General features: G+C 46.5%; 1 protein-coding gene across 1 annotated transcript in view; it reads right to left on the bottom strand.

The window, feature by feature from the left end:
• Positions 1-27,236, bottom strand: part of LOC144767799 (DBH-like monooxygenase protein 2) — a 274,266-nt gene that overhangs the window by 62,380 nt on the left and 184,650 nt on the right. The window contains exons 7-9 of the mRNA XM_078651178.1: positions 18,786-18,952; positions 8,199-8,290; positions 5,489-5,585 (exon numbers count right to left, since the gene is read on the bottom strand). Of these exons, the coding sequence (XP_078507304.1) occupies positions 5,489-5,585; positions 8,199-8,290; positions 18,786-18,952 (356 nt within the window). The remainder of the gene's footprint in view (positions 1-5,488; positions 5,586-8,198; positions 8,291-18,785; positions 18,953-27,236) is intronic.

Here is a 27,236-nt window from a genome sequence, read left to right on the forward strand (position 1 = left end):
GGAATGTGGAAGTACGCGTCTTGTAAATCCACCGAACACATCCAATCTCCGATCTGTAGATGAGGACATATTTGATGGAGTGCCAACATGCGAAACTTCTCTTTGACCACCACTTTGTTGAGGAGTCGAAGATCCAAAATTGGTCTGAATTTGCCTTCTTGGTCCTTTTTGGGAACAAGGAAATATCTTGAGTACACTCCTTTCCCCCTTTGGGAGAGGGGTACCACTTCGATTGCGTTTTTCTTTAAGAGGACGCTCACCTCCTTTTTGAGGAGCTCCAGATGGTACGAGCGAGACTTTTTTGGAGGAGCCGGTTGTGGTTTCTTCCTGAAACGTAGCGCATATCCATTGCGCAGTATATTCAGCACCCACCGATCTTTCGTGATGCTGACCCACTCTGCCAGATGTTGTGCAGCACTTCCTCCCACTGGAGTGGGTAACGGCGACAGAGGAAGCCACTGCTCAGGCCTTGCCTCCTCTAGGTGTGGTAGAGGATTGATTATGTCCGCCTCTACCTCTGCTTGACCTTCCTCCTCTGTATTGTGGCTTTCCTTGCGGCTTGTTTTGAGACCATTGAGGGGTTTGAACCCTCTGTTGGCCTCCCCGGTTCTTGTTGGTCTTGAAGCGTCGTTTGAACGGTGCTTTCTGTTTCTCCAGACCTACTGCCTTTACTGTGTCTAACTCGGCCTTCATCCGGGCCATTTCCTGATCGGCATGCTCCCCGAAGAGTGAAGATCCGGAAAAAGGCAGATTGAGTATGCGCTGCTGGGCATCTGGCTTGAGCCCAGTTAAACGCAGCCAAGAGGATCTCCTCGCACATACTCCATGTGAGTAGTTATGTCCAGCTAGAAGGGCGTTATCTGCTGATGAACTAATCATTTGGTTTGCCACCAAACAGCCCTCCGTCACGGTCTCCTCAAAGTCCTTCTGGTCCTCCTTGGGCAATTTCTCTTTGAATCGTTCCATGGAGTCCCATAGGGCTCTATCGTACCTTCCCAGAAGGGCTGATGCACTAGAGACTTTTAGGGATGAAGCTGCTGTGTTGCACACCTTGCGTCCCCAAGAATCTTGCGTCTTGCTGTCTTTGTCAGGAGGAACTGACGAAGAAGGAGCGACCGTGTGATTCTTCCTAGCTGAGGCTACAATAACTGAGTCCGCTGCAGGCTCACCTTTAACGAAGATAGGATCTGAGTCAGCCGGCCTATATTTTTTCTGGATACGTGCCGGAACTGCTCTGATCGTTGCTGGCGTGAGGAAAACCTCTTTGATTGGGTCCATTATTCCTGGGACTAATGGAAGCAACGGCCGTGCATATGATTTGTGATGAAGAGTCTCAAAAATCACAGTAGTGGACACCTCTGGAGTGGTCATTTCTATATTCAGCTTGTAAGCACCCCTTTGCAAAACGTCCAAATACGTGTTGACGTCGTCCAGAGGGGAAGCTCTTGAGCGAGGGCTGTCTGCCAGCGTCGGAGAGTAGTCCCCTTTAGAAGATCTAGGCGAAGCTGGAGGAGAGGATGAAGGAGTTCTTCTTCTCCTGTGGTGAGAATGCTCCTTCCTCACCGGAGATCTCCTAGGTCGTTCCTCCCTTCGAGGAGAACGTGATACCCTCTGATGTATTGGAGATCTCGATCTCACATCTCGTACCTCCTTTCTCGGTGTTCGAGATTTGGGTTGCTCCCTCCTTGGTGATCGGGAGACCCTAGGGGCATGTGACCTGTCCACTCTTCTCTCTCGTGAGCGTGATCGCTCTGTCTCTTCTGCTTGCTGAAGAGGAGACCTGTGGATTGGACTCAAGTACCTTTGAAGTCTCTCTGGTGCCTTAGAATCCTTCCAATTACTCAAAGGGGCGTACCATCTTGGCGAAAGTCTTATATGTGAAGTGTAACCCCGATGGGGATTCTTCTGAACCGGACTCCTACTCCTCGAAGATGACCCGGTTGACCCCGAGGCACTTGAGGAGGAATGGAGTGAAGCAGATTGTGTCACCAGGACTGTCGAAGGCACTGAAGGTGATCTCCGTCTCACCGGTGTTGGAGGACGTCTCAAAAGCCTTTCCCTCGACGTCGAACGCCTCTGTGGCGTCAACGGGGCGATAACTTTCGGCGTTGAATGCCTCGACGATGATCTGTGGTCCCTCGACGTCGATCGGTGATGATGTGCCGACGACAGAGTCATCTCCTTCGACGTCGAACGGCGTTGTCCTGCCGTCGACGGAGGTCTCGACGTCGACCGGCGTTGTCCTGCCGTCGACGGAGGTCTCGACGTCGAACGGCCTAGTCCTGCCGTCGACGGAGGTCTCGACGTCGAACGGTCTAGTCCTGCCATCGACGGAGCTCTCGACGTCGGCCGACGTTGATCTGTCGGCGACGGAGATGTCATCGACCTGGCATGTGGCGACGGCGGAGGATCGGACATCCTCGACGACGAGCGCCGACGTGCCTTAGATGATCCCTTCCTCGACGACGATCGTCCGAGGGGGCTCTTGCTCCTCGACGCCGAGCGCCTCCGTGGAGACGTCGACGGAGGTGTTACACTCTTCGAAGCCTGTCGACGTCGAGACGACGGCGAGTGTGATCTGTCTCTCGACGCCGACCGTCGCCTGGTTGACGGCGGCGGAGTTGACTCATGTCTTGAAGCCGAACCTCTCGTCGACGGCGATCTCGTGGCTTCTCTCGACGCCGATCGTCGCCTAGTTGACGACGGCGGAGCTTTCCTCGACGACGGCGAACCTCTTTTCGACGACGATTTCCTCATCGACGCCGATCTCGACGCCGACGGAGCTTTTTCTCTTGAACTGTCCATCAGATGTCGTTTTTTCAGCGCCGAGCCCGGTGCTGAGGTTGATGGACGTTCTGACTTGCCTTTGGAGGGAGTTCTGGGTCTCTTTGAACTCTTTCTCTCCGCAGATCTTCCTCTCATGGATTTCTGGGCCAGACTATAGAGTCTGTTCCTCTCTCTGTCTTTAAGTGTTCTGTCAGACAGCTTTTTACAATGAGAACAGTCTTTAGGATCATGATCCTCTGGCAAGCATAAAATACAGACCTCATGAGAGTCTGTTTTTGCCTTCTTGTGGCCACAAGAAGGGCAATCATCAAAAAGTGAGGGCATCCTGAAAGGAAAAACCTCACAAAAAATTGACTGCTAAGCAGTTATTTACTTGACTACGATGTGAAAAGTCAAAGTAAATCAAAAAAATTGTTCTTTAGAAGATTTTCTGACTGAAAAAGGCAGAAAAGTGTGGAGCTGTGTATCCAGGGTCCTTCCTGAAGGAGCCGGAAAGAACAACTGACCTAACTGTAACACCTGAGGCATGATGGGAAGCTAGGGACAGAGGTGCCTTAAAGGCACAGCGTCAGTTTTAGTGCATTCAGCTACAGGTTAGCTTTTCAGTCTTTTTAGACTGGGATTTTGCAATGCAGCCTGGGAGCTGTATATGCTTACAGTGTGTTATGAGAATTTCTACTGTTTTCTGTACATTAAAACAGTTTCTAAACAAGCATTGGTGTTGTTTCTCATGTTTCTAATACAGAATTCACTGTATTGTGGAAATTCTTCACTGCATATTCCAGCTCTATTGTTTATTTGGCTGCAATTGCTTATTTTTATATATATATATATTTATATATATGTCTATAATATATGTGGGGCACATATAATATATTGTTTCCGGGGTCCCGCGCATGGGCGGGAATATTCTAATGCTTATGACTATTGATGAGGATCCCCTGGAAGAGAACTTTCCCTACTGTTGCATTCACTGGAGTGGGAATAGTAATTGTTACCCCTACACTATCCAACACTTACCATACTGTTGCACTAACTGGAGTGGGAATAGTAATTTTTACCCTTACACTATCCAACACTTACCCTACAGTTGCTCTAAAAGTATAATGTGCTGTGATGGGATGCGTTGTAAATGTAGTTTCTAAAAATGCATTGTAATGACATGCGTTGTGAATTCATGCATTGTAATGGTAGCTGCAATGTAAAAACAGTGTTTCAAAAGCATGGGTTTTAAATATTTGCATAGGAATGTCACATATTCTTGCTGAATAGCTGCAATATATCATGCACCTGTTCAGCAAACTTGTTAGCTTTTCAAAAACAGTTCAATACATTTTTTGTTTTTTCCAAAGCAAATTCCCAAATCAGAACTTAAATAAGTCAGACAGTCTGAGGTACTTAGGCCAATGGCACATGTCTGTTAGGCCTCTGGTCTAAACTTTCCACTGGCAGAGCCATCTAGGATACCACCAGCTGAAACATGATGGTATTTTCAACTACAAACAGACCTTCAGTTTGGCAGAGATAGCAATAATGTGCATATGTCCATGATAACCAGTCTGCCAAACTTTAAATAACCTCTAAATTATTGATCCTGTGGAGAGCTTAGTGATAATTCAAGATAATGCCTAACAGACCTAAGAGAATGGTGGGAAGGAGGTTTATGTATATACATACATAATTGGTATTACAAAGAAACTAAAAGGTCCTTACTGAAACAGAAGCTTGAGGATTCAGGTCTGGAGTTTATTAGGGATTACAGTCAAGGTGGAGAACCCCACTCATCAAATCAAATCAAAAGATTCTTTATACAGTGATAGTAGGACCATAAAAGCACAGGAAAAAACACTTACAACTTCATAAAATATAAATAACACTTTAAAAGCACAGGCCTTTTTTGTAAATCTGGGATTGTGTGAAATCTATAGATGGAAGCATAGGAACGCCCAAGCTCCACCCATGAGACGCATTGCTGCGGTACATTTCTTTAGAAAGGAACTCAAGGTGGAACAAATCACTCCTCACATGACTTTGTAAATATCTAATACCATTTTGCTTCATCGTTGAGCCATAAAAATGGTGCAGCCATGATGGAAAATGTTAGTATATCTGACCTCGGACATTTCTTTCTTTAAAGCAGCACCAATACCTTTAAGGAACATGAGCTGCTTTAAAAAGAAGTATCCCTGTTGTCAATGCAAACACAGGAATCGTGGTTTGCTGTTCCTTGAAGGCCAACAACTCTGTGTTTGTAGCCAATCACAGGGGTTTGCAAATGGTGATCTGTCTAATCAATATTGATTCAGTGAGTCAATTTGCAACCCCTTACAACTTCAGATTTTACAACGTGACATTTTAGTAGATGGACACACTGCACATTCACAGACAGGTCACAAAATGTTGGTGTACAGTTTTTATTTACTGTTTTATGGCCTGTCTCTTAATACATATGGTACCAATAGTCTGTAATGTTGTATTAATTTCAGTTGTTAATACTTTGCTTGACATGTGTAATTAGGAATTTATGCAGTAGAAATACTTTAGAATTAAATTCATTCAGCATATTGGGTTGATTGACCAGCTTGTTAAGCATGAGTGTAATTGTGGAATGTAATACAAATTAAACCCCAGAAGAAGTGCGTCCCATATGAACTAGTTCAGTGATAACAACAGTTCTTTCAGTCTCAGGCAATGCACTTACCATTTTGATTGGCATGATTTCAGGCAAGTATCTTGCTTCTTGTAGGCTGTAGTCATAGGATATATCTCGGCTTAAGAATCCCGTCTGGGTTCCATTTCTTATGGATATGAAAGACTGTTAAGAACTTTCTCATTTGTAAAACATCTTCAAAACATTATATTTAGGCTGGATTTAAAGGATTTTTTCACTTAGACTTAGACAGCATAATGGCTCCAGGAAAAAAGTTTAATAAATAGGGCCTCTAAATGTGATAGCACAGATTTTCTATTCATGAAGTTTATATTCTGGAATTAATTTACACCTGCCAACATTTGATGAGCTCCCACAAGTTCAGATCCAATAAGCATGTCCCAAATACCATTCAGCTACATGCAATCCTTTGAGGGACACCAACATGAATAACATAACAAAAGTTCTCAGACAATAATATTTGGAATCTGTACTTTCATGCCCAGTTATGTTTGCCCTTTGTGTGTTGATAACCTAATCTTTTATGTATAAACCTAGCAGCCATACAATTGCTTGCTCCAGAAGCAAATCTAATTCTTAGGAAAGAAAATCATGAGATAGTCATCACCACACGTTAGTCAAGAAGCATTTAAGATATTTTAGGTGCATTCTTGAATGAAGAATTTCCTGTGACTGAATTTCCCTGCTCAATGGAGCAAGATTTGGTTTTTCAGTGGTTCTGTTTTGTTATCAGTGCCCTTACATCAGATTAGTTTCCTAATATTATTTATTGACTCCTTATCAATGATACAGTGACACTTTAGTGGTCTCTCTAGTACACTGGCATTGTAAACTCAAAGACTGTTCTCTGTAACATCATATATATATATGACAGTGTCCGGTCGCGAGGAACCCGCTACTGATTCTAGGCAGATTCAGCGCTTCGAAGTGCGGAGCACTGTGAGGCTAAAGGTTGTGTTACAGGATCGAAAAAGACAGCAGCTTAGTCACAACTGGGATCATCCTCACCTACATAGGATTTATAAATGGATTACTACGGTGTCAGATGGCAGCACCCACTGGGGTTTAACGAAGCGGAACTACAGGCCCCAGCATGCTATGCAGCAATCAAAAAGAGGCGGGGCTAGATGTACTTATCAGGGCGTTCCAATTCAAACATTTGCCAATTGCACTTCCTGAGCCCGTGAGCAAGAACTTTCCAGTTCGAAACGCGTTGGGTTTTATTCTTGAAGAGAGACTCTGTTTTCTGTACTGCGCTGCTTAATCCTGCAATAAAGACTTTCAACCTTCCTCCGAGGCTCCTCAAATGGGCAGCCCTTTTTTTGTGGATATATATATATATATATATATATGTATATTAATATCACTTATGTTAGAATTTTGTAAGAGTGTTTGGGAAAGTATTGTGCACATTCCGAATATTGTGGATATCTTGTATAAAATGCTAATATTATTAATTAGATTTTTGTTTCCTCAGTTTTTAAAAAATTTTGTCAGGTATTACATCCATTACCACCACTTAGAGGGGTGTTAACCGTACCTGATTGACTTATATTTACTGGAACAGGCACATATATCTACTTAAGTAAAGCCCCTAAAATGACTCCTGCTCAACACTTTTTTGAAGCCTCTTAATACTATGTAACAAATGTTTGTGCAAGTGGTGACACATATTTTAGTTTTATTATAGCTTCTGTATTGGATGTATGAGTGTCTACAAATGTAATTATTACTTTCCATTGTATTTTGTAATTAGCCCATATTTAATTAATAAGATTCTGTTGAATAATGTGGCACTTAAAGTTACATTTATTTGTTCCACAAATACCTTTGTATTTCTCTTAGTAAATTTGGTATATATTTCTGTCCTTGTCTAGTTATATGAAATTGTATAAAATATATGCAGTAAATCTGAACACAAATCAAATACTTCTTGAAACCAAGGAACAGTTTTATTTGATTAATCATGTGCCTCCACTACAAGGGTTCAAGTCAAGTTATATATGTGTGATAACTCCTTTTAGTGAATGTATCTAAATTATGAGTTGTGCAGATTGTATGCCACCCGGTAATTACAGTGTATTATAAACTTTTTAAACCCCCACAGAATTTCAGCATATCAGCCCTGCCTATTTTTCCGGGGTCAGGAATTCCTAGTAAATACCAAGAGATGGAGATTTTGGTCCGGTAATTACCCAAATCTGCATCGCATGCTTATTGTTTGAGCTTGGAATAGGCAATAATTATTGCAATTGATACATCTCTAGCAGCAGTGCCGGATCGTATCAAGTCCCATTTTTAACACATCTGACATTGGGTGACTGGTAAAGAAGGCCTTCCTCTTGGCCTGGACTCCAGTGTCATTTGCCAAAAGTAGGTCATTTTCCCATACTGCATCTACTTTATTTAAGGGTGAGCTCATGCAGGGTCAAGACAATCAGTGTGCGGTTTTCCTCTCATTTCATATTCAACAGTTGCTAAGCAACCTTGATGACCTTATTTGAAAATTTCAATAATGAAAACTCTGAGTCCCATTGGACTGATGAAGCTTAAGTCTGATAACAGAAACACAAAAAAGTGAAATCCTTTTGAGGTCTGCATTGTGAGAATCAATTGTAAATTCTAACGATAATAAAACAATATTTACACATTTGTATTGTTGTGTTACTGATTTCATGCTGATGATCAGAATCCTTAGTGATCACCCTTGGAGATGCCAACACACCACGGCTCTGCTTACCTGTACTGAACCACCTGTACTGCTGTTCCCGTCAGGTGAGTATGGAGGAGGCTAGCAAACACCTGCATATCTGGAATCACCTGGTCAGTCATCTACAACAATAATGGACACATGTCTTCAGGGAACAGTGCTGCACATCAGCATTCCTGCTTCAAGCCACTCCCAAAGCCCACCGCATTTAGATTAGCTCATGCTGAAACAAGGGACATCTCAGAGGGTGGTTGCTATGGGTGAAAATGTTCTGGTCAAAGAGAGAAAGGTTCACTGAACATTGTCCCCTCTGTAGAACGAGCATGATTTATGTCCATAAAACTAACTTTCACTGAATGAGTGGGAATACAAATAATGAGTCAATCGAAAAGCAATAAACTCATTCACCCAACCTAAAGATAATTCAGTGGCTGGAGCTTGACATGTACATTGATTTACACTGATGCGGAAGCTGACATTTTTCTGCCTTACGTCAGTAGGAGGGGTTTCTGTTCTCGCACCCTGAGGAAATGGACACAAAATTGGGGCCCATAGTTCCCGTCGCAATATTGCAGGTATATTTTAAGTATACATCTGCCAAATATGGTTCTAAAATGCATAGGTGTAAATACAGGGCCGCAGGGGAAGTGAAGACGCAGTTTAGTCGTCCCCTGGGGTCGTTCGCGCGGGTAGGGCCAGGCAGTGGGTAGTGGTGTGGGTATAAGAATGCAGGAGAGGAAGGCGACTTCCTCTTCCTACATTCTGACATTTTCGGGTGGAGTAATATTTTGTAAGATGTTAGGAAGATAGGTAGGCTTTTTTGGGGGTTTCTACGTGCTGCAGCTGGATATCAACATGGCCCACTGGTCGGTGGAGCGGTTCGGTGTTGTCCACTTGCGGTGTTGCGGCGGCGGTTTGCGTGGGACTATGACCAACGTGTCAGCCGCGAAGGTAAGTAAGACCTTGAGGGTTCTGGGTTGGGCCGGGCCGGAGGATTTGTTGACGCCCAGGGTCCATAGTGAGGCATGGGTGGGGCTCGAGCGGGTCCCCCGGGCATCCTCCGCGGATGTATTTGTGGCTGTGATGGCATGCCTGGAGGAGCCATCACCGCAGGGCCAAGATGCTCCTGGGAGGGGGCGGGGCGCAGGGGAAAGAGGAGCATCGCGCGGAGGCCAGCGCAAGAGCCTTCCTCCGTGCCTGGATGGGTGAGGCTATTAGCCCAGAAAGAGGGGGCGGGGTGCAAGGGCAGGCCTCCACTCTATGAAGGACACACATTCCTCGGTGCCCGTGCGGGAGGGGGGGCTGGGGACCGTGGGGGTAGCCCCTGTTTGTTTAAAAGTGGCTGAGCATTGGGTGGACAGTGAGGGGGAGGAGGCGGCATGCGATGAGGCTGGGTTTCTTGGGGGGGCATGCCCATGGATCTTTTGGGGGCCGGCGATCTCGCCCCCGGATCTAAAGGGGGTTGAGGAAAGAGGCATCAGGGTGTGCCTGGGGGCTGGAAGGTCTTGGGGTGGGTGGCCCCCCAGTGCAATTAATTCTTGGGGGCACATGCAGGGTGTAGGGCCTAGGGGGCATTGGCCACCCCTGTTGCCCAGGTGGGAGGCCATGGACCTGGAAGCCAGGATCAGGGAACAGCGTCAGCTGGTACAGGAGTCGGAGGCTCAGTGGGCAGAACTGGAAGCGCTCAGGGCAGGGGCAGTCTGGGATGAAAAGAGGGCCCCCCTATGCCCACCTCGGAAGAGGAGCAATGGGTGGAGCAGGAGGATAAGGAGAGAGTGGAGAGGGCCCGGCGGGAGCCAGTGGGGGGCAGAGGGGTGCAGCCAGTGCAGTCAGTGCAGTCAGGGATGGCCTGGATGGTGGCGAGGCCCGACAATGCCAGAGCCCACCCAGGCTGGAGCGACCTGGGGGTAGGGGGGATCCCAGCTGGCGGAGGTCAGCAAAGGGGTGGCAGTTTCGGTGGGGTGCAAGACAGCCTCTGGATGCTGTCGCGAAGCAGCAGGGGGCTCTGCTGCGGCCTTCCCTCCAGCATGGGAGCGGGCAACAGTGTTGTCTGTGGTGCAGTACGTGAGGTTGTGTGGAAGCCTGTGGCAGATGAGCCTGTTTTGGAGTTGGACTATGGTTCTGAGAGTGATGAGTTGGAAGACGGGGAGGTGAGGGATGACCTGGACAGGACAGGGGGTGCAGAGAAACAGTGGTCTTGGTGTTTTACAGGCCTCACAGAAGAAGACGGGCAAGGCGAAAGCGCCTACCACTAAGGCCAGCAGCTCGGAAGGACAGTCGTGAGTGACGCGGATGCCTTTGTCAGGTGAAGGGACTTGGTGGTCTGCTTGGAAAGAGGGCCTGAAGGAGGGCTGGAAAAAGGCTTTCCGGTCTGTGGGTGTGGGGGACAGGTCTGTGCGGGACACAGGGGGAGTGGCAGCTGGTGTGTCGGGCGCCCATAGCTGCGACAGGCAAGGCGGTGGTGACGGCTGGGGTCCAGACTGACAAACCTGTAGGGAAAGAGGACAAGACTCATGGGAAGGAGAACAAGGACAGAAAGGGGGAGGACAAGCATCAGAAGAAACTGCCATGCATGGGTTTGGCCAGGCTCCTGGGGTCCCACTTATCGGATAAGTTTAAGAGTAGGATTTGGAAGCATGAATACGTAGATATATTCAAGCTCTTGCACAGGGAAGTGCAAGCGCAGGAAGGATCTAAGGAGGAGGAATGGGAGCTGACTAGGTGACCCAGGGTGCCAGTGAGCATGGAGAATTGGACATCTGCCTTTCTCATTTACGCAAGTATATATTGCGAAAAGCACTTAGATAGGGCTATCCCCCTGTTGAAGTACAAGGATATTATAAGGAAGACGCAGTAACAATTTGGTTGAGTTATGATGAGGCGTTCCGGGCCCGGGTTAGTGTGAACCTCGACAAACTGATCAGGAGCTGTGGATGCAGTGGATGGCATTGACGCACTCGTCGGCGTCCAGGCACACTGCCAGTGGTTTGCTGGTCCCTTATCGGTCTTTCCGTCGCGGCCTGCCTAGTCTAGAGCGGGGGGCTGCTACACCCGCAGGATACACCACACAATCGGCTAAGCCGGGCACCAGCACTACCGGTGCCTGCTGGAGCTACAACAAGGGATATTGCTCACGGTACCCTTGTAAGTTCAAGCATAAGTGCTCCAAATGTGGAGGCCGGCATGCTGTCACTCAATGTTTCACCTTGGTCACGTCTTCAGAGCAGTGGCGAAACACAAATGCGAAGGGTAGGGGGCAGCCGGGACAGAAGGGCGCCTACTCCGTTTAAGGTGGAGGTGATGGCCCCGTGGCTCTCGTGTTACCCAGACAGGGAGGTGGCTTTGAAGTTGCAATGGGGTTTCACAGAGGGCTTTCGAGTGGGCTACCAGGGACCGAGGGTTTGGAGAGGGGCAGAGAATCTTAAATCAGCTAAAGAATTGCCCGGAGAGGTGGCGGCAAAATTGCAGAAGGAAGTGTTGGAAGACAGGGTGGCGGGCTGTTTGCTTACGGGCCCCGTGGGCATTTGATCATTTCCTCATTGGGAGTAGTGCCAAAGAAGGAGGAGGGTGAGTTTTGCATGATACATCACTTCGCCTGGCCGGAAGAACAGTCCGTGAACGATTTCATTGCAGAGGTAGACTCACGGGTACTCTATGCATCGGTGGATGATACAATTCGCCTTGTGCGGGGGTGTGGGCCAAGGGAGGAACTAGCAAAGTGTGATATCAAATCTGCTTTCCGCCTCCTACCAATTCATCAGGTGGATTTTGCTCTGCTGGGGATGCAGTTTGCAGGGGCCGTCTACGTGGACAAGGTCTTGCCCATGGGGTCTGCCATTTCCTGTGCGCTTTTCGAGATGTTTAGCACATGTTTACAAAGATTAGCGGGCATAATGACGTGACTCACTATCTGGACGATTTTCTCTTCCTTGAGAAAGATCTCACAGGGGACTGTGGCAGGGCCCTGTCACAGTTTCAGGAGATGGCGCAGTGCTTTGGAGTCCCTTTGACGCTGGAAAAAACAGATGGGCCCAGCTGCTGCTTGACTTTCTTGGGAACTGAGCTGGATTCCATTCACTAGATGACTCGCCTCCCACTGACAAAGGTGGAGGAGATACAAGCGTGTTTGCTGTGGGCGATTGGTGAGAAGAGGATTGCGTTGAGGGCAGTGCAGCAACTGTTGGGTTTCCTGAACTTCGCATGTAGGGTGCTGAGGGTTGAACGGATGTTCTGCAGGTGGCTCGGCATGTCGGGGGCAGTCTTACCACATCCCAGGGTCCGGAATTCCATGGGAGTGCGGGCTGACTTAAAGACATGGCTGACGTTACTCACTGTTTTCAACTGGGTGTCAGTCGACTATGTGGAGGAAAGGATGCTCTGGCAGAACCAAATTTACTCTGACGTAGCCTGGACAGCCGTTTTTGGCATCTTTTGGGTTGGCAGATGGTGTGCTGAGGAGTGGCCGTCCATTGGGTGAAGCAGGAAGGAGCATTGCGTTTCTAGAGTTTTTTCCATTTGTTGGTGGCTTTGGAAGTGGGGAGATCGGAGTTTCAGAACAGGTCAGTGCTTTTCCATGTGGACAATATGACTGTGGTCGAGTTGATCTACCAGCAGCGGGCTAGAGATTTGAGAGTGTTGCGTTTGTTGAGGAGTTTCATGCTGCAATGTCTGAGGTTGAATGTGGTTTTTCGAGCCAAGCATGTCACTGGAGTGAATAATGACATTGCGGTTGCTCTGTCTCGTTCGCAGTGGCAACGGTTCTGGAGATTGGCACAGATCAGTGCAAGACCAGACTGCCGCCCGGCGTCTGGGCCTTGGGGGAGTGAGGGTGTTAGGCCTGGTGGAGAAATCTGTGGCAGACTCAACGAGGTGGACCAAAAGGCTGGGATGGGCTAAATTCTGCTCCTTTATGGAATGGCAGCAAGAAGATGCAACATGTGGAGATCGTGCAGTAGTGGAGCAAGGGGTGTTACAGTTTGTATAACATTGTATGAACGAGGGGTTGTCGTCTGCGACCATTGCGGGGAAATTGGTGGGATTGTCATTCTATGGGACTTTGTTTATTGATTTTGACCCTACCAAAGATGTGGTAATAGGTAGGATGCTCAGGGGTTCGGGTAGGGAGTAGAGGGGGGAAGGAATGTTGAGGGAAGCTGTTACTGTTGATTTGTTGATTAAGTTGGTGGAGGTCTTACCATTATGTTGTTATGACAGTTTTGAGGTTTGTATTTTCTGATTGTGCATGGTGTGGGTGTTTTTTGGAGCTTTCAGGGTCTCTGAATTGCTGGGGACAAGGGCCATAGGTGGCAGGAGGTATGAAGTAATCAGGTTGGATGCGGGTCGTGGGAGGATTTGGTTGGGTCAGTCTAAAACGGATTAGTTGGGGACGGGAAAGTGGGTTTGGCTGTGTGAGGCTAGTTGGGAGGAAGTGTGTCCGGTGGCTGAGTGGAGGGCATTTCTGGGTTCCTCGGCGGCAACGGTGGGTGAGATCTTTTGTCATGCGCCTGGGGCTAGAGTCACGGTGGCACAGTTGCTGCCTGTCTTGCATGTGGCATTGAACAGGTTGGGGCTGAACCTGGCGGGATTTGGAATGCATTCTTTCCGCATTGGGGTGGTGACGGCAGCTGCATGGTTGGGTTGGTCATGGGACAGGATCCGGCAGATTGGCAGGTGGAAGTCTCGGTTTTGTGAGCGTTAACTCCGGAAGTAGGGTCCTGGTCTGGGTTTTGGGGTAATGTGGGACCGTGTGGTGTAGGGGAAGCTGTGTTTCAGGATGTGTACTAATTTCTTTTTCTTGTCTTAGGTTGCGTGGATGGCCCGGGAGTCAAGATGGTCAGATGGATTGTGAGGCATTCATTTGTGCACTGGGTCTCCAAATATGCAGAGCAACAGGTGTACGGCCGTAACCTGGGACTCGGAGTGCAACAACATGAGGTGCATTGGTGGGGGAAAGGGTGGATGCGATGGGGGGCACTATTGCCCTGGCTTGTGAAGATGGTCACACAGAAATGATGACTGGATCTCTTGATAATCTATTTGGGGGACAATGACAATTCAGCTGTTGGGGTTGGCGCTCTTACAGCTAATGCAAAGAGACTTGGAAGTGATGAAGCAGAAATTATCTGGGACTTATATTGCATGGACTGAATTTGTCCCCAGAAGGATTTTGAAGGGGGTGATCAAGCAGTTGAGAAAGTTCAAAGGCAGTTGAACAGAGCTATGAGGGTTTTTTGCGAGGATAGAGACATTAAGGTGATATCGCACTCTGGACTATGACTGGAGGAGAGACAGCTTTTTAGGGATGCGTGTGAATATTTCAACAATAGGAAATGCCTTTTATATGATGAAAGTGAGAGATGTGGTGAACGAGCTGTGGAATGAGGCAATATGGTGTCATAGGAATACTTGAAGGAATGGAGGCGAAAGATGCACAGTAGGTTCCGGGGGGGAAGGTAACCACCTTAAAGGGGGTTCCCTGGTTGGCGGTAATTGAGAGGGGTGGGGGAGTCACTAGCAGGCGCACCCACCTCTCATGGGGGGGAGGAGTGAATGATGGGGGGGACTGGAGGCATGAGAGTAATGCTAGGATGGTAAGAGAGATCGGAAGACAGGGATAAAGAACGGAATGGGTCATGGAGTGAAATGGAAAGTGAGTCCGGAGTGTATGAAGGATGAGTTGATGTTGGGGGGGAGTTGTTGTTAATTACTGTATTGTGGTTGTTTATTTTTGTGCAGCCTGGTCCTAATAAATGTCCTTTAACGCTTTAACCCCTTGCATGCTGATGACGGCCCCCATCCGTCATGCACTAAGGCGCTCGTGTGCTGATGACTGCTGGGGGCTGTCATAAACCCGCCCACTCGCGATTTTTCCGCACAGGCGCAGAATCGTGGCAGCAGGCAAGGGGTTAAACATCAGTGTGGCCTGATTATTGCGCGATCTCTGTGTATGGTGTAAAGAACTATTAATTGAAAGGAACAGAGAAACAGGCATCATCTGAGAATATATTCCTGATAAACACAAGTTGAAGAACATACATGCAGCACACAGAAAGAGCTTTGCTCTCTTTCACTTGTTTCTGTGAGATATTGCTGAGAGGAGAGAAAGAGACTAAGGGGCTTATTTGTGGTATTTTGGCATAGGGTTGCCCTACGCCAAAGTGACAGGGCAGGAATGCAGCATAGTTAAGCAAAATGCTGTGATAAAACTTGTTCGGAAAATATTTGCACAACCAACAAAGTGAAGGATTTGCATTTTAATGTAACCGTGAAAACTTCAAACTGTGATCACAAATATTAAGTCAAGTCAAGAAAGACCCAGCGGAGTTAACATCTCCTGTCCATATAGCCAGGACATCACGGCGATATGGATCAGAAAGCAGAATCTTTACTTCATGCATTACATTAGTAATATTACAACCATTATCACACACAGTATAATTTGAATCAAGTCTCAAAAAAGACGCACAGATTTTGCAATACAGGATAGCGATATGTATGAAAATGCTTGATCTTTGGAGCAATACTCCAACAAGAACTTCATTTCCCATCAAACCTGAAAACAAACACACACAAATCCATCTGACTTTGTTGTGGCATAGGCACATTTCATGACAACCCATGTTACACAGGAGAATCTTCGTTACAGATTTGCACCCTACACAAACAATAATATGCAGGTTGAGAGGAGGCTTGTAGGTCAATAACGAAGTAATCCTCCTTGATGGGGGGACTCTATTCCTGTTTTCATAATGAGTACAGTTCTTTCCTTTGTAGAGTGTGGCTTCAGAGCCCTCCCACCTGTAAGACCCTTTGGGTTTTAAGCAATCACCATCCAGGTATTAGTTTTGCTTTTGTTTTGTCTGCATGTTTTATACACATAGGTTCACTTCACACGTGATTGTATGTACCTACGTGATCTCATCTTATCACTAAGGCAGTGTGTGTCTGCTTTTCAACATGATATAAGATTAAAAGGAAAGTGGTTGTTCATGTAAAAATGACTTATGAACAGTAACCCGTGTCTCTCTACCTATCTTCACAGATTTAAGGATGAGCAAAGTTCCCCATATATGGTTGGTATAGGCATGCAGAATTTATCACAGGTGCACAAACCATGGAGCCACACACAAAGGTTTCCATTAGTATGTAGGGCTGAACACCACCACCCGCATGTCGGGAGCGATCTGCCCTACATCCTTCCCCACCCGCCACCCTTTTCCCCCGCCCCATTAGTATGGTGGGGGACCTCAGCAGACGGAAAGACCACCCAACGCTTATCCGCCCGGTCGACTCTTCGACCGGGTGGAAAATAATTTAATATGGCGGCGGTGTCTGCTAGACACCGCCATCCATATTAGTATGCAGGCGGAGAGCAGCCTTTCCACACAGTGCATTTGTACCATTGCGGCAGGTGCTGCTCAATGCACCACCCGTAGTAATGTTAAAAATGCGTGATGCGCCCACCAGTTTGGCGGGGCATCCTAATCTCACCCAAGGGAACGCCGCACATATGACAGGCGGTCCCGTTTTCCGTCAGGATGGAGGGCAGAAAAAGTCCCCACGCCATCTTAATGATGCCCACAGTGTCCAGTTGTTCAAAGTAGTTGTTAGAGATCTTAGTCAATGGCGCTGAAGAAATCCAGCCAATATTTTTGTAGGCAATTTTTATTTGATGAAACTTGTCGACACTTTTTGTACATGTATACTCTTAGGACATCCTGTGTTGGTTATAACCTTGCAAGCATACCCTAAATAAAGAAGTACACAAACAATATATGGATCATCTTTAGGCAATTTTAATATAAGATTCTGTGTCACTGTAAAATAAACAGAGCTCTACTAATCTACATCTTTGAGCCCACCTGAACACTGTAGGGTAGTGGGTGAGGAACCAAGTATGGAGCATACCACCAGTGGTAGTGGTGGGTGAGCGTCCTTTGATAAAAACAATTAGGTTACACCTTCTCCCCATGGAAGAAAACATTCAGAGAGGCACATAACAAGACTTCTTTCACTCTATCTGAGCTTTATTTGATTTTTAAACCTGAGGCCAATCTTTATCTTTGCTTCGAGCTCCCAAGCTTTGATATGAGACTAATTAATTGTGCTTCAAATGATTATTGAAACCATGGAAAACTATGTAATTTCAGCTTTGTGTTATTCATCTCCACATTGTTTTAAAGTCATGTCCTGTGCTAGACTGTGACTCCCTCAAAAGGAACAAATGAAGAGGTGATGATGATGTGTCTATTTGGGAGTATGGTGATTTCAAAATGATTTAACATGCGGACATAGAAGTAGAAATGGTCCAAATGCAAATGAAGAAGCAATTGACCAAGGCAATCTCTTGAGAACTGAAGGACTTTATAGTGTAAAAATATAATAGGAATTGCCAGTTAAATAATTTATATGATTATTTGTGGGTCCCAAATGCCAGAATGTTTTAGTCTGAGATAAAGTGGGCTATGACTTAGGTTTGGTCAAAGAAGCCCTTACAGATTGTTAGCTTATTAGATCAACACCCCATAGTTGCATCTACTACTGACTGCAGAGAAATGTACCTAGAAATTAAAAATAGGGAATTGGAAGTTGTAAAATAATTTGAACATCAAATACTAGAGATTTATTGTACAAAATCTCACCCATGCTTCTTCATTGTTCAAATGATATGTTTTCAAATATATTACTGCTACTTATGTATTGCAACAGAATAATGGAATGCAGTCAAGACCTATATTATCTTTAAAGTTTTAGTTGATGTTAGGAACAGTTGTTATTAGAGTACCATTAACAACATGTTCCAATTTTCCAGGTGTTTTCCAATCTTCTTTATTTAACTGCCACTATGAACTGTACTGCGAACTGGTAAATCACCCTCACTACCTCAATCATTGATGTTTTTGAAGGATGCTTAACCTCAAAAGAGAGGATAATGCTTTTTGAGATAATGACCCCACTTTCAATAATATTGTTTAACCCTACCTGAAATCAAAATCCATCCCACTGACCCACACAGGTTCATGACCTGTACAATGTATTTGGTCAAAGTTTCACTTCCTGTATGGCATCCATAAAACAGAATTAGTGGGCCAGCAAGTTCCCTGGACACTCAACCACTAATATGGACACCTGCAGGCAGACAACAGGTGAAAGAGCTTAGTCTAAGCAATGGAAATATATAGGAGCTAAGGTAACATCCATACTGGTGATGACAATCTCTCCCTCATTATTAGTTTCTATGAATCACTGGTCTTCAAACTGGTGAACAAACTAGTGAATACCCATTTTCTACCAGTTAGACAATCCCCTCATTAGGATTAATTTTTATGGTAGTTCACAATTAGCAGGTACACAACAAACACTAAAAACAAATAAAAAATGAAGTGTAGGGAGAAACCTATTAAATGTTTCCCTAAAATATATCATCTTCTCTAAAAAAAAGTGCTCCACTGAGGCTTTTGCCTCCTTCACATTGTTTTAAAGAGAAAAGTGGCACAATAGTTCCACTTGCTTTAGCAGTGTAATGGGGCTTCAAAGTTCTAGTATGCAGGTATGTTATCCTAAATATTCAGGGTAAACAACAGACTTTGACTCAACAAATACATGGCATTTATTCACCTGATTGAAAAGATCCGTTTTGCAAATTGTGTAAAGGTTGAATGATTCTGCCTGTGGTGGGATGAAGTTAAAAAATCGTTCTGTAATCCCTGTTACTAGTATGCCAACATCATGCTCTCTTAGTGATGGGGTGTAATACATCCGAATGCCAGAGCTGTCTATTTGCCCTAGAAGAAAAGAGAGATACAACACTTCCATTAATAACATTAATACAACTATTTTAAGACAATAACAGCAGAGTTTAGGACACAGAATCTCCCTGATTGTTTGTGTGTCACTGTTTTGATCACACCAATGTTGGGTTACCATAATTATTTTGGAATAACATCATTGTGGTCTGGTAAAAGTCTGTATACCTAGAGAGCTATTTCAGATTGTAAATTAATTTCAGTTTGTTCTAATTTATTATGTGTATGCTTTTTATGCTTATATATTTATTTATTTTATTTATTTCACTTCTAAATCGAACTGTCGCCTAACAGGCATCCTCGTGCTGGCAGACTCATAACAGAGGGAGGGACAACACTAGTGACAATAAACGACTTTGGGAATAGCCATGTTTTTTATCTCCTCCTAAACGGTAGGAGGTCAGTGGTTTGTCTGAGCTCGACCAGAAGAGCATTCCACAGTTTTGCGGCCGCCACACCAAATGATCTGCCTCCTGCTTTGGCTTTCTTAAACCTTGGTATCCTTACCAGTCTAGCCAAAGAGGAACGAAGGTTAAGGACCGACACATGCCACGCAAACGTCCTTTGCAAGATGACAGGACCCGAACCCTGAAGGGCTTTAAACACCAGAGAGAGCAACTTAAACTGAACTCTCTGTCTCAACGGGAGCCAGTGCAACTGCGCCAGAGCCTTAGAGGAGGAAGACCTTGTAGGCCACCCCAGGGCTAACTTGGCCGCAGCAGACTGGATTCGTTGAAGTCTGTCCATAAGATAGTTAAGGGACTCTAGCAGCAGCGAGTTACAGTAGTCTAACCTACTGAGCACGGTGCAACGCACCACCTCAGCCCGAGCTGGGGAAGGCAGCAAAGGAAGGATTTTCCTTAGCATTCTAATAATGGCCAGGAAACCCGACACTATCTTCAAGACCTGAGCCTCCAAGTTGAGATTGCTGTTAAACATGACGCCCAGGCTCCGAACCGCCTTCACTGGCTGAACCGATGGAAAAAGGTCAGAAGGCCAGAAGTTGCAAGGAAGAACAGATTGAACCCTGGCCCTCGGACAGAAGAACACCTCTGTTTTAAATTGCAGGGAGTTCGCCTTCAGCCAGCCCGCCGTATCTCACAGACAATTATTGAATGCTTCCAGAGAAGTTGAATGATCTCCCTCCAAAGAGAGAATCAGCTGCGGGTCATTAGCATAATTAAGGATTTTAATGGTATATTATTTGATGACCGCAATCAAGGGCTTCATGTAGATGTTAAATAAAATCAGACTAATTGCCGAGCCTTGAGGAACACCATGCAAGATGGTGGAAAAGGCGGATTGGTAAGAAGGGAGGGACACAGTTTGTTGTCTGCCCTGAAGAAAAGACTGAAACCACCCAAGGGCACTACCGGTAACCGCCACCTCTCTCAGCCTCACCAGCAAGATATATATATATATATATAGATAGATATAGATATATATATATATATATATATATATATATATATATATATATCTATATCTATATATATATATATATATTCACAAAAAAAACATAGGTTTTAGGGGTGTTATAGTTAGTTGGACATTTCTCACTTGTACAAAACCATTGAAATTCTCGCGTTATAGTTAGTTGTACTAACTATTAGTCGCTCGCCCGCAATACACTGCTAATGATGTCACATATTACATCATTCATGACATGGTCAGTGACATCACTGATGACATCATTGATGACATCTCAAATAAGTGGGCACCACGGGACACTGCAGGAGCTGGCCCGGGGGGTGGCAGTCCCCAGGGCCTAGACAAGGCTCCAGGGGGGGGCGTGCGGCCCCCTTCCCACATTTTTCAGAAGCCCCGGGGGTGGCGGTCCCCGGGGCTGGGTGGCCTCAGTGTTGCCGTTTCCAATTGTTTTAATCCCCGGGGTAGGGGTCCCCAGGGCTTGGGGGCCTGAGAGCCCCCACCCATTTCAAAGAAGCCCCAGGGGGTGGCGGTCGCCCGGGGCTGTGGGGGGCCCTGTGAGCCCCCGCATGTATTAAATTAGAGCCCCAGGGGTGGCGGTCCCCGGCGCTAGGGGGCATCAGAGCCCCTCACACCTAATGCTTTAAAGCCCTGGGTGGTGGAAGTCCCCGCGGCTAGGGGGGTCTGAGAGCCCCCCACCCATTTTGAACAAGCCCTGGAGGGTGGCGGTCCCCGGGGCTGTGGGTGGGGCCCTGTGAGCCCCCCACATATATTAACTCGGGGGTGGCAGTCCCCAGGGTAGTGTAGGGGGATTGGGACCCCCACACTACTTTTTTTAATAATGCCCCCGGGATTGGCTCGCCGAGGAAAAATTACAATATTTAGCACGTGTTTCTTATTTTTTATATCAGTAGGATGCGTGGATCCTATGTGCATCCCGCCATTTTAAAAAAATAAATACAAACATTTGGGCCCTTGGAGTCCTTGTGGGACCCCCTGAGCAGGCCTAGGGGGTCAGTGTGTGTCTACCCCTTTTTTCTCGGCCTCCGCTTGATGAATCATCATGAAACTTTCAGAATAGGAGCGGACCGGAGCTGGACAATCGGCACCAAAGTTATTCAAAATAAAATATTGCGGATTGCCTATGGATAATAGGTCCTAACTATAACTACCTACTGGCAACCGATTTACCGTGCGCGTACCATGCACGTACGTACGACGTACGGTGCAAAGTCTGTAAGTTGTTCCGTGAGCATATACAACCAAGAAAAATTAAAATATTTAAAAAGAGCCCTTGTGTTTAATGGGAGATTTTAGTACCTACAAGTAGGTACCGATGCAGGGTCTAAAGTTCAAGAGGAAGACTCAGTTCCCCTCACCTGTAAAATGTACACCATCTCTCCTATAGATGCTGGCTACTGGATATTAAAGATAAGTACTGCAGCAGCGCTCTGCTGCTGGGTGTGCGCGCTGATCGAGCGTTACAGCATTTTACGCTATTTTAAATTCCCGTTTTCGATTTTATTTATTATTGTTTATATTTTCCCCTGTTTTTAGTACAGGGTCTTCTGGCCACTCACCTGCACAGTAATTGAGTTACCTCACCGCTATTTAGCGGGTCCGGTTTCCGGGGAGGCAGGGGGCAGTGAGCGCCATCTTTGTGAGGGAGTGGAACTGTGGGCGCCATCTCTGAGCGTTCTAGCGCTCAGGGACACTGGGACATGCCAATTTAAAGCTCCGCTTACAACGCGCAGCGGTGACGTGCAGCGGAAGCGCCCTCTCTGCGCCTGAGTCGTGCCAGAGTCCCGCCCGTCTGCGCTCGTCCGCGTCTCGGAAGCTGGCGAGGTAGGCGGGGGACTCTGACGGTCGGTAGTTTGCTGTCTGACGGTCAAAGATATCTCAGTAGCAAAGATGCTCTCCTATTCTTCCACTGAGCTTTTAGCGCTACGTGGACCTTTTTCTTTATGTCATCATGTTTTCCCAGGTGGTCGTGCGCTCAGGAAGGGCTGTGCTGAGTGTGGCTGGGCTCTGCCGAAGCAGCAAGCTGCTCGGCCTGCACCCCCGTCACCTCAACTTCTTTGTCATCTTCTTAATACCAGATCTCTTGGTAAACACACTACTGACATTTGGAATTTGATATCGGATTCAAAAACTTCCTGTCTGTTTTTGACGGAGACTTGGCTTAATGAATGCTCTAGCCCTGACATCGCCTCGGCTGTCCCACCTAACTATACCATCTATAGGAAGGACAGAGAGGTGGGTCGCGGTGGTGGGGTGGCATTAATTGCCAACAAGAGTCTGTCCTGTTCAACCTTCCCGGTGGACAACATCAAAGGCAGTGAAGCCTTGGGCTTCACTTTCAAATTATCCTCCCGTCATACTTGCACAGGGATCATCATCTACAGAGCACCTGGCCCCCTAGGCTCGTTTTTTGAGGACCTACAGGCGGTACTCTCTGTAATGTGTTTAAGATCTGAGTATTGTCTCCTATTGGGAGACTTTAATCTCCACATGGATAAAATCGCCGACCCTGATACCATTAAGCTCCTTGATATAGCTTGTCCACTGGGCCTGTCTCCTTTCATTTGCAGCCCGACCCATACTAAAGGCCACACAATCGATCAGATCTTTTTTTCCGGGTCTTTAGAGGCCTCCCCACTGCATCCTGTTCTTTGGTCAGACTATTTTTTAATAGAGTTTCGTATCTCCTTTTTGGCCATGCCCAATGTTAGAGGAATGGAGGACACGAAGAGGCTGTCGCGACCTTTCCACCGAGTGACGGCAGAAATGTTTTCGGCCGCTCTTGACCAATACCCATGCCCCCTACTCGGGGATCTGGAGCAAGATTTAGTATCGGTCCAGAAATGGCTTGAATCTAGGTTTGAGGAACTAGCTCCTGGCAAGACAGGCAAACCGGAGAGCAAACATATTTCGGCCCCCTGTTTTTCACTTCTCTTCTTGGCAAGTCGCGCCAGGATTGTAAGAGGGCGGAAAGAGTTTGGAGACACCGGTATGCTCCTGAAGATAAAATCAAATACAGGGGACTAATTCGCCTTTACCATAAGCAAATCCTGGATGCAAAAAAAACTTACCTTGAACACAGAATTGACGTAGCTGACAGCAGGAGCAAGGAAATCTTTAGAATTGTTCAGGAATTCATTTCCCCTGCTGCGAGCTCTCCGAATCACTCTCACACGGAAGCTTGGATCTGCCAACTTAGTGAATTCTTTGTCAACAAAATCAAGCTCATCCAAGATTCCTTTCCTAGTATAGGTGTTAGTGCCAGAGCTTGTCAACGGAGTTTTTCACCTTCACCTCTGAAAGAATCAGGGCCGCTGCTTCTGGACTTCCCGGTTATATCCTTGGCCTCTTCCCTTGAATTGCTTACCCGACTAAAATCAGGCTCGCCGCTAGACCCTTGCCCTGCCACCTGCCTCGGAAGAGTTGCCCCGGCAATCAACACTCCGCTTAACCCATTGCTCAATGCCTCCCTTACATCTGGCGAGGTACCAGCGGCCTGGAAGCACGCCCTAATTCTACCGCTGCTAAAAAAAACAACTTCTGATTCCCTTGTTCACGCGAATTATAGACCAATCTCCCTCCTTCCAGCCATGGCCAAGGTGATTGAGAAACAAGTGCACTTCTCTATTACCAGCTTCATAGAGAATAGCAACTTGCTTCACGACTCTCAATCAGGTTTCCGTGCGAATTACAGCACAGAGACAGCCTTGCTAGAGATAACTGATGCCATTCTAGAGACTCTGGATGGTGGAGGGAAAGCGATTTTGGTCATGTTGGACTTGTCGGCGGCTTTCGACACCGTCCCACATGTCGGTCTCCTTTCAAGATTATGGGAGATCGGTCTGCGGGGGACGGTGTTGGAATGGTTTAAGTCATTTCTTACCAACCGCCGGCAAGTGGTCTGGGCACCCCCGTTTTCCGCTGAAATGCCTCCGCTGGAGGTAGGGGTCACGCAAGGGTCCATTCTTAGCCCTTGCCTTTTTAACAATTATATGGCCCCTCTGGCGGAGGTAGCGGAATCTTTTGGTGCCCAGATCATATCCTATGCTGATGACACCCAGCTACTTTTCACGTGTAACAAGGGTGAAGATTTTGACAGCAATCAGATTAGGGAGTGCTTAGAAGCCGTGTTTGAGTGGTTTCAGAGACATAGCCTGAAATGCAACTCTGATAAGTCGGAGCTACTTTTCTTTGGAAGTCCGCCTAATCCTGAGTGGAGGTCCTGGTGGCCACGGGATATGGCACCGCCTAGGGAAACCTCGCTAAAAGCCAAAAATCTGGGCATTTTATGCGATGTAGACCTTTCTTTCAGACCCCAGGTCATAGGGCTGACCGGAAAGTGCTTCGGCATGCTGAAGATGATGCGGAAATTCCTCCCACTAATATCTCTTCAACACAAAAAAAATCATAGTTCAAGCCCTGATAGGGTCACGGCTTGACTATGCGAATGCCCTCTACCTAGGCCTCCCCAAATATCTTTTAACTCGTTTGCAGGTTGTGCAAAATTCGGCCGCCAGAGCAATCTTTGGACTGCCGCGAAGGGCGCATGCATCTGAGCTGCTTGAGAAACTACACTGGCTTCCAATTGCCAAGAGAGTCACTTTTAAGATCTTGACTCTGGCCTATAAGGCCCTTCATCTCATCGGCCCTAATTATCTACGGAAACGGATGGCTTTTTATGTCCCAAGGAGGTCTTTGAGGTCCGCGCAACTAGCTAAAGCTACTGTCCCCATAATTAAGCGTGCCCGTACTGGAGGCCACTCTTTTCGTTATTTGGCCCCTCGCAGTTGGAATGAGCTCCCTATTGCTCTGCGATCAATGACTAATCTGCTTGCCTTTCGAAAAGACCTAAAGACGTGGCTTTTTACACAGTAAAATCTGTGCCACCTGAGTAGAGCACTGTGTTATGTATCATTGTCTGAATTTTCTCTTTGCCAAAGCGCCGGGACACTCTTGGGAGTAGCCGTGCGCTATAGAAGAGCTTTTTATAACATAACATAACATAACATAACAGATGCCATGCATATTGAAATGCAGATTGTTAGGGTAAATGGACCCCATTCCATAGTCTCAGAGAAACGCAGAAACAGATTTATTCACATGTTTCCTAGCTTTCTCAAATTGTGGACAAAATTGCATGGACCAGTTCCATTTTTGCCTTTGACATACATTAGAATTGACAAAGGTATTTTGGGGGAAAAGTGACATCAGTTCTGTAAAGGTGTCCTTCATAAACATTTCCAGACCTACCCCAGTCAAAGTGCCTAGGTCATTGCCACCACAGTGCACAGTTATGAGGTCAGGGTGTTGGAGATGCATAAATGATTTCACCAATGGTATAAATTGGTGCCACTTTAACCCTCTCTGTCCAATCCATTTAATGTCTACATTTGGTAAACCTAGGTCTTTGTGAATTCCTTTCTGTTGTGCGTACCTTTCACTCCAAAAAATATAGCTGTGTCCCACAATCCATACTCTGTATGCACTCAGATGGTTTCTGTAAATGAAAGGGCAGTTTGAAGATTTTTTTTTCTAAAATGGTGGATAAGTGGACTTTTGAAAAAAGCAGAGTGGTGATTGGTTGTTTGAAATGTTTTTAGCTATAAAACTAGGGTGCAATTTACTGTTTTTTAAATGTCTGTTATTTATTGGTTAAGAAAAAGTAAAAGAAATGAACATTACTTAAGGTAAGCGGGTATATTGAAGCGTCAAGCACACTTGCTGTTTTGATTTGCAACAATGTATGATGAACTTTTCACCTGTGTGCTCAGTTAGGTGTTCTCTGAAGTTTTTCTATGGTAACTGGCAGAATGTGGAATGGGGGAAGGGTTGAAAGTGTAGTCAGGTGGAAAGGGTTCAAAAGTTCAAGTCCTAGAAATGTGTGTTTCATTTTGATTTAATGTGGGAATAAATGTGATTTATGATTTATTTGTATATGTGTGTAGATTGAGTGTGTAGATTGACAGGAAAAGTTTGCTGTTTGCTATAGGACTTCCCGACTCCCTAGGGAGCTTAGGTAGTTTTACAATGATCCCCAATGTCAAAATCTTTTTTTTTCTTGCTTAGGTACGTTTACGGGATAACTTACAGCCGTACGTACGTACGTGGTACGCGCACGGTAAATATACCGTAAAAAAAAATAGCCGGTATTACTAATTTTTTTTAAATCCCCGGGGACCCAATCCCCCAGGGTTTAACTGTGTGTTTGTGGGGGGGCTTATGGCCCCCGCCAACCCAGGGGACCGCCACCCCCGGGGGTCTTTTTAAAAAAATAAAAAAAATTCGAAACACGTGGGGGGCTGAAGTCCCCCCACACGCCCCGGGGACTGCCATCTCCCTGCCGCGGTGCGTCCATTGGGGCGTAGGGGCGTAGCCCCACTAGCCACACATGGACCCACAGTCGTGTCAAGAGGACACTAAAAATATTGCAATCATGCTCATGATCAATGATGAATTTAAAGAGGCGCTACCCTCCGCCGCCGGGAATCCGGGACACACCCGACATATCCGGAGTGCACAGGGGGGCTGGCCTGCTGCAGCTTGAGTGACAGTCCACACACTCAGCTGCAGCAGACAGTAGTGTGCACTGTGCACGTGAATATTGGGGCTGAAACTTGCCCGAGCATGCGCAAAATCTACCTGTGAAGTTCCCATTAGAGAGAGGGACCAGGGGGTGCTGGTTTAGCCGGGCCACACCCCCAGGGTTACAAAGGGTGACTGGGCGAGTAATCAGTGTGCCCCCCTATCCAATCCTGGCACTGCATGCATCATCAGGATTGGCTGGTCCACCGCACAGCAGGGCAGGGCAATCTAT

This window comes from Lissotriton helveticus, chromosome 7 (assembly GCF_964261635.1).
Source record: "Lissotriton helveticus chromosome 7, aLisHel1.1, whole genome shotgun sequence".
Classification (NCBI taxonomy): Eukaryota; Metazoa; Chordata; class Amphibia; order Caudata; family Salamandridae; genus Lissotriton; species Lissotriton helveticus.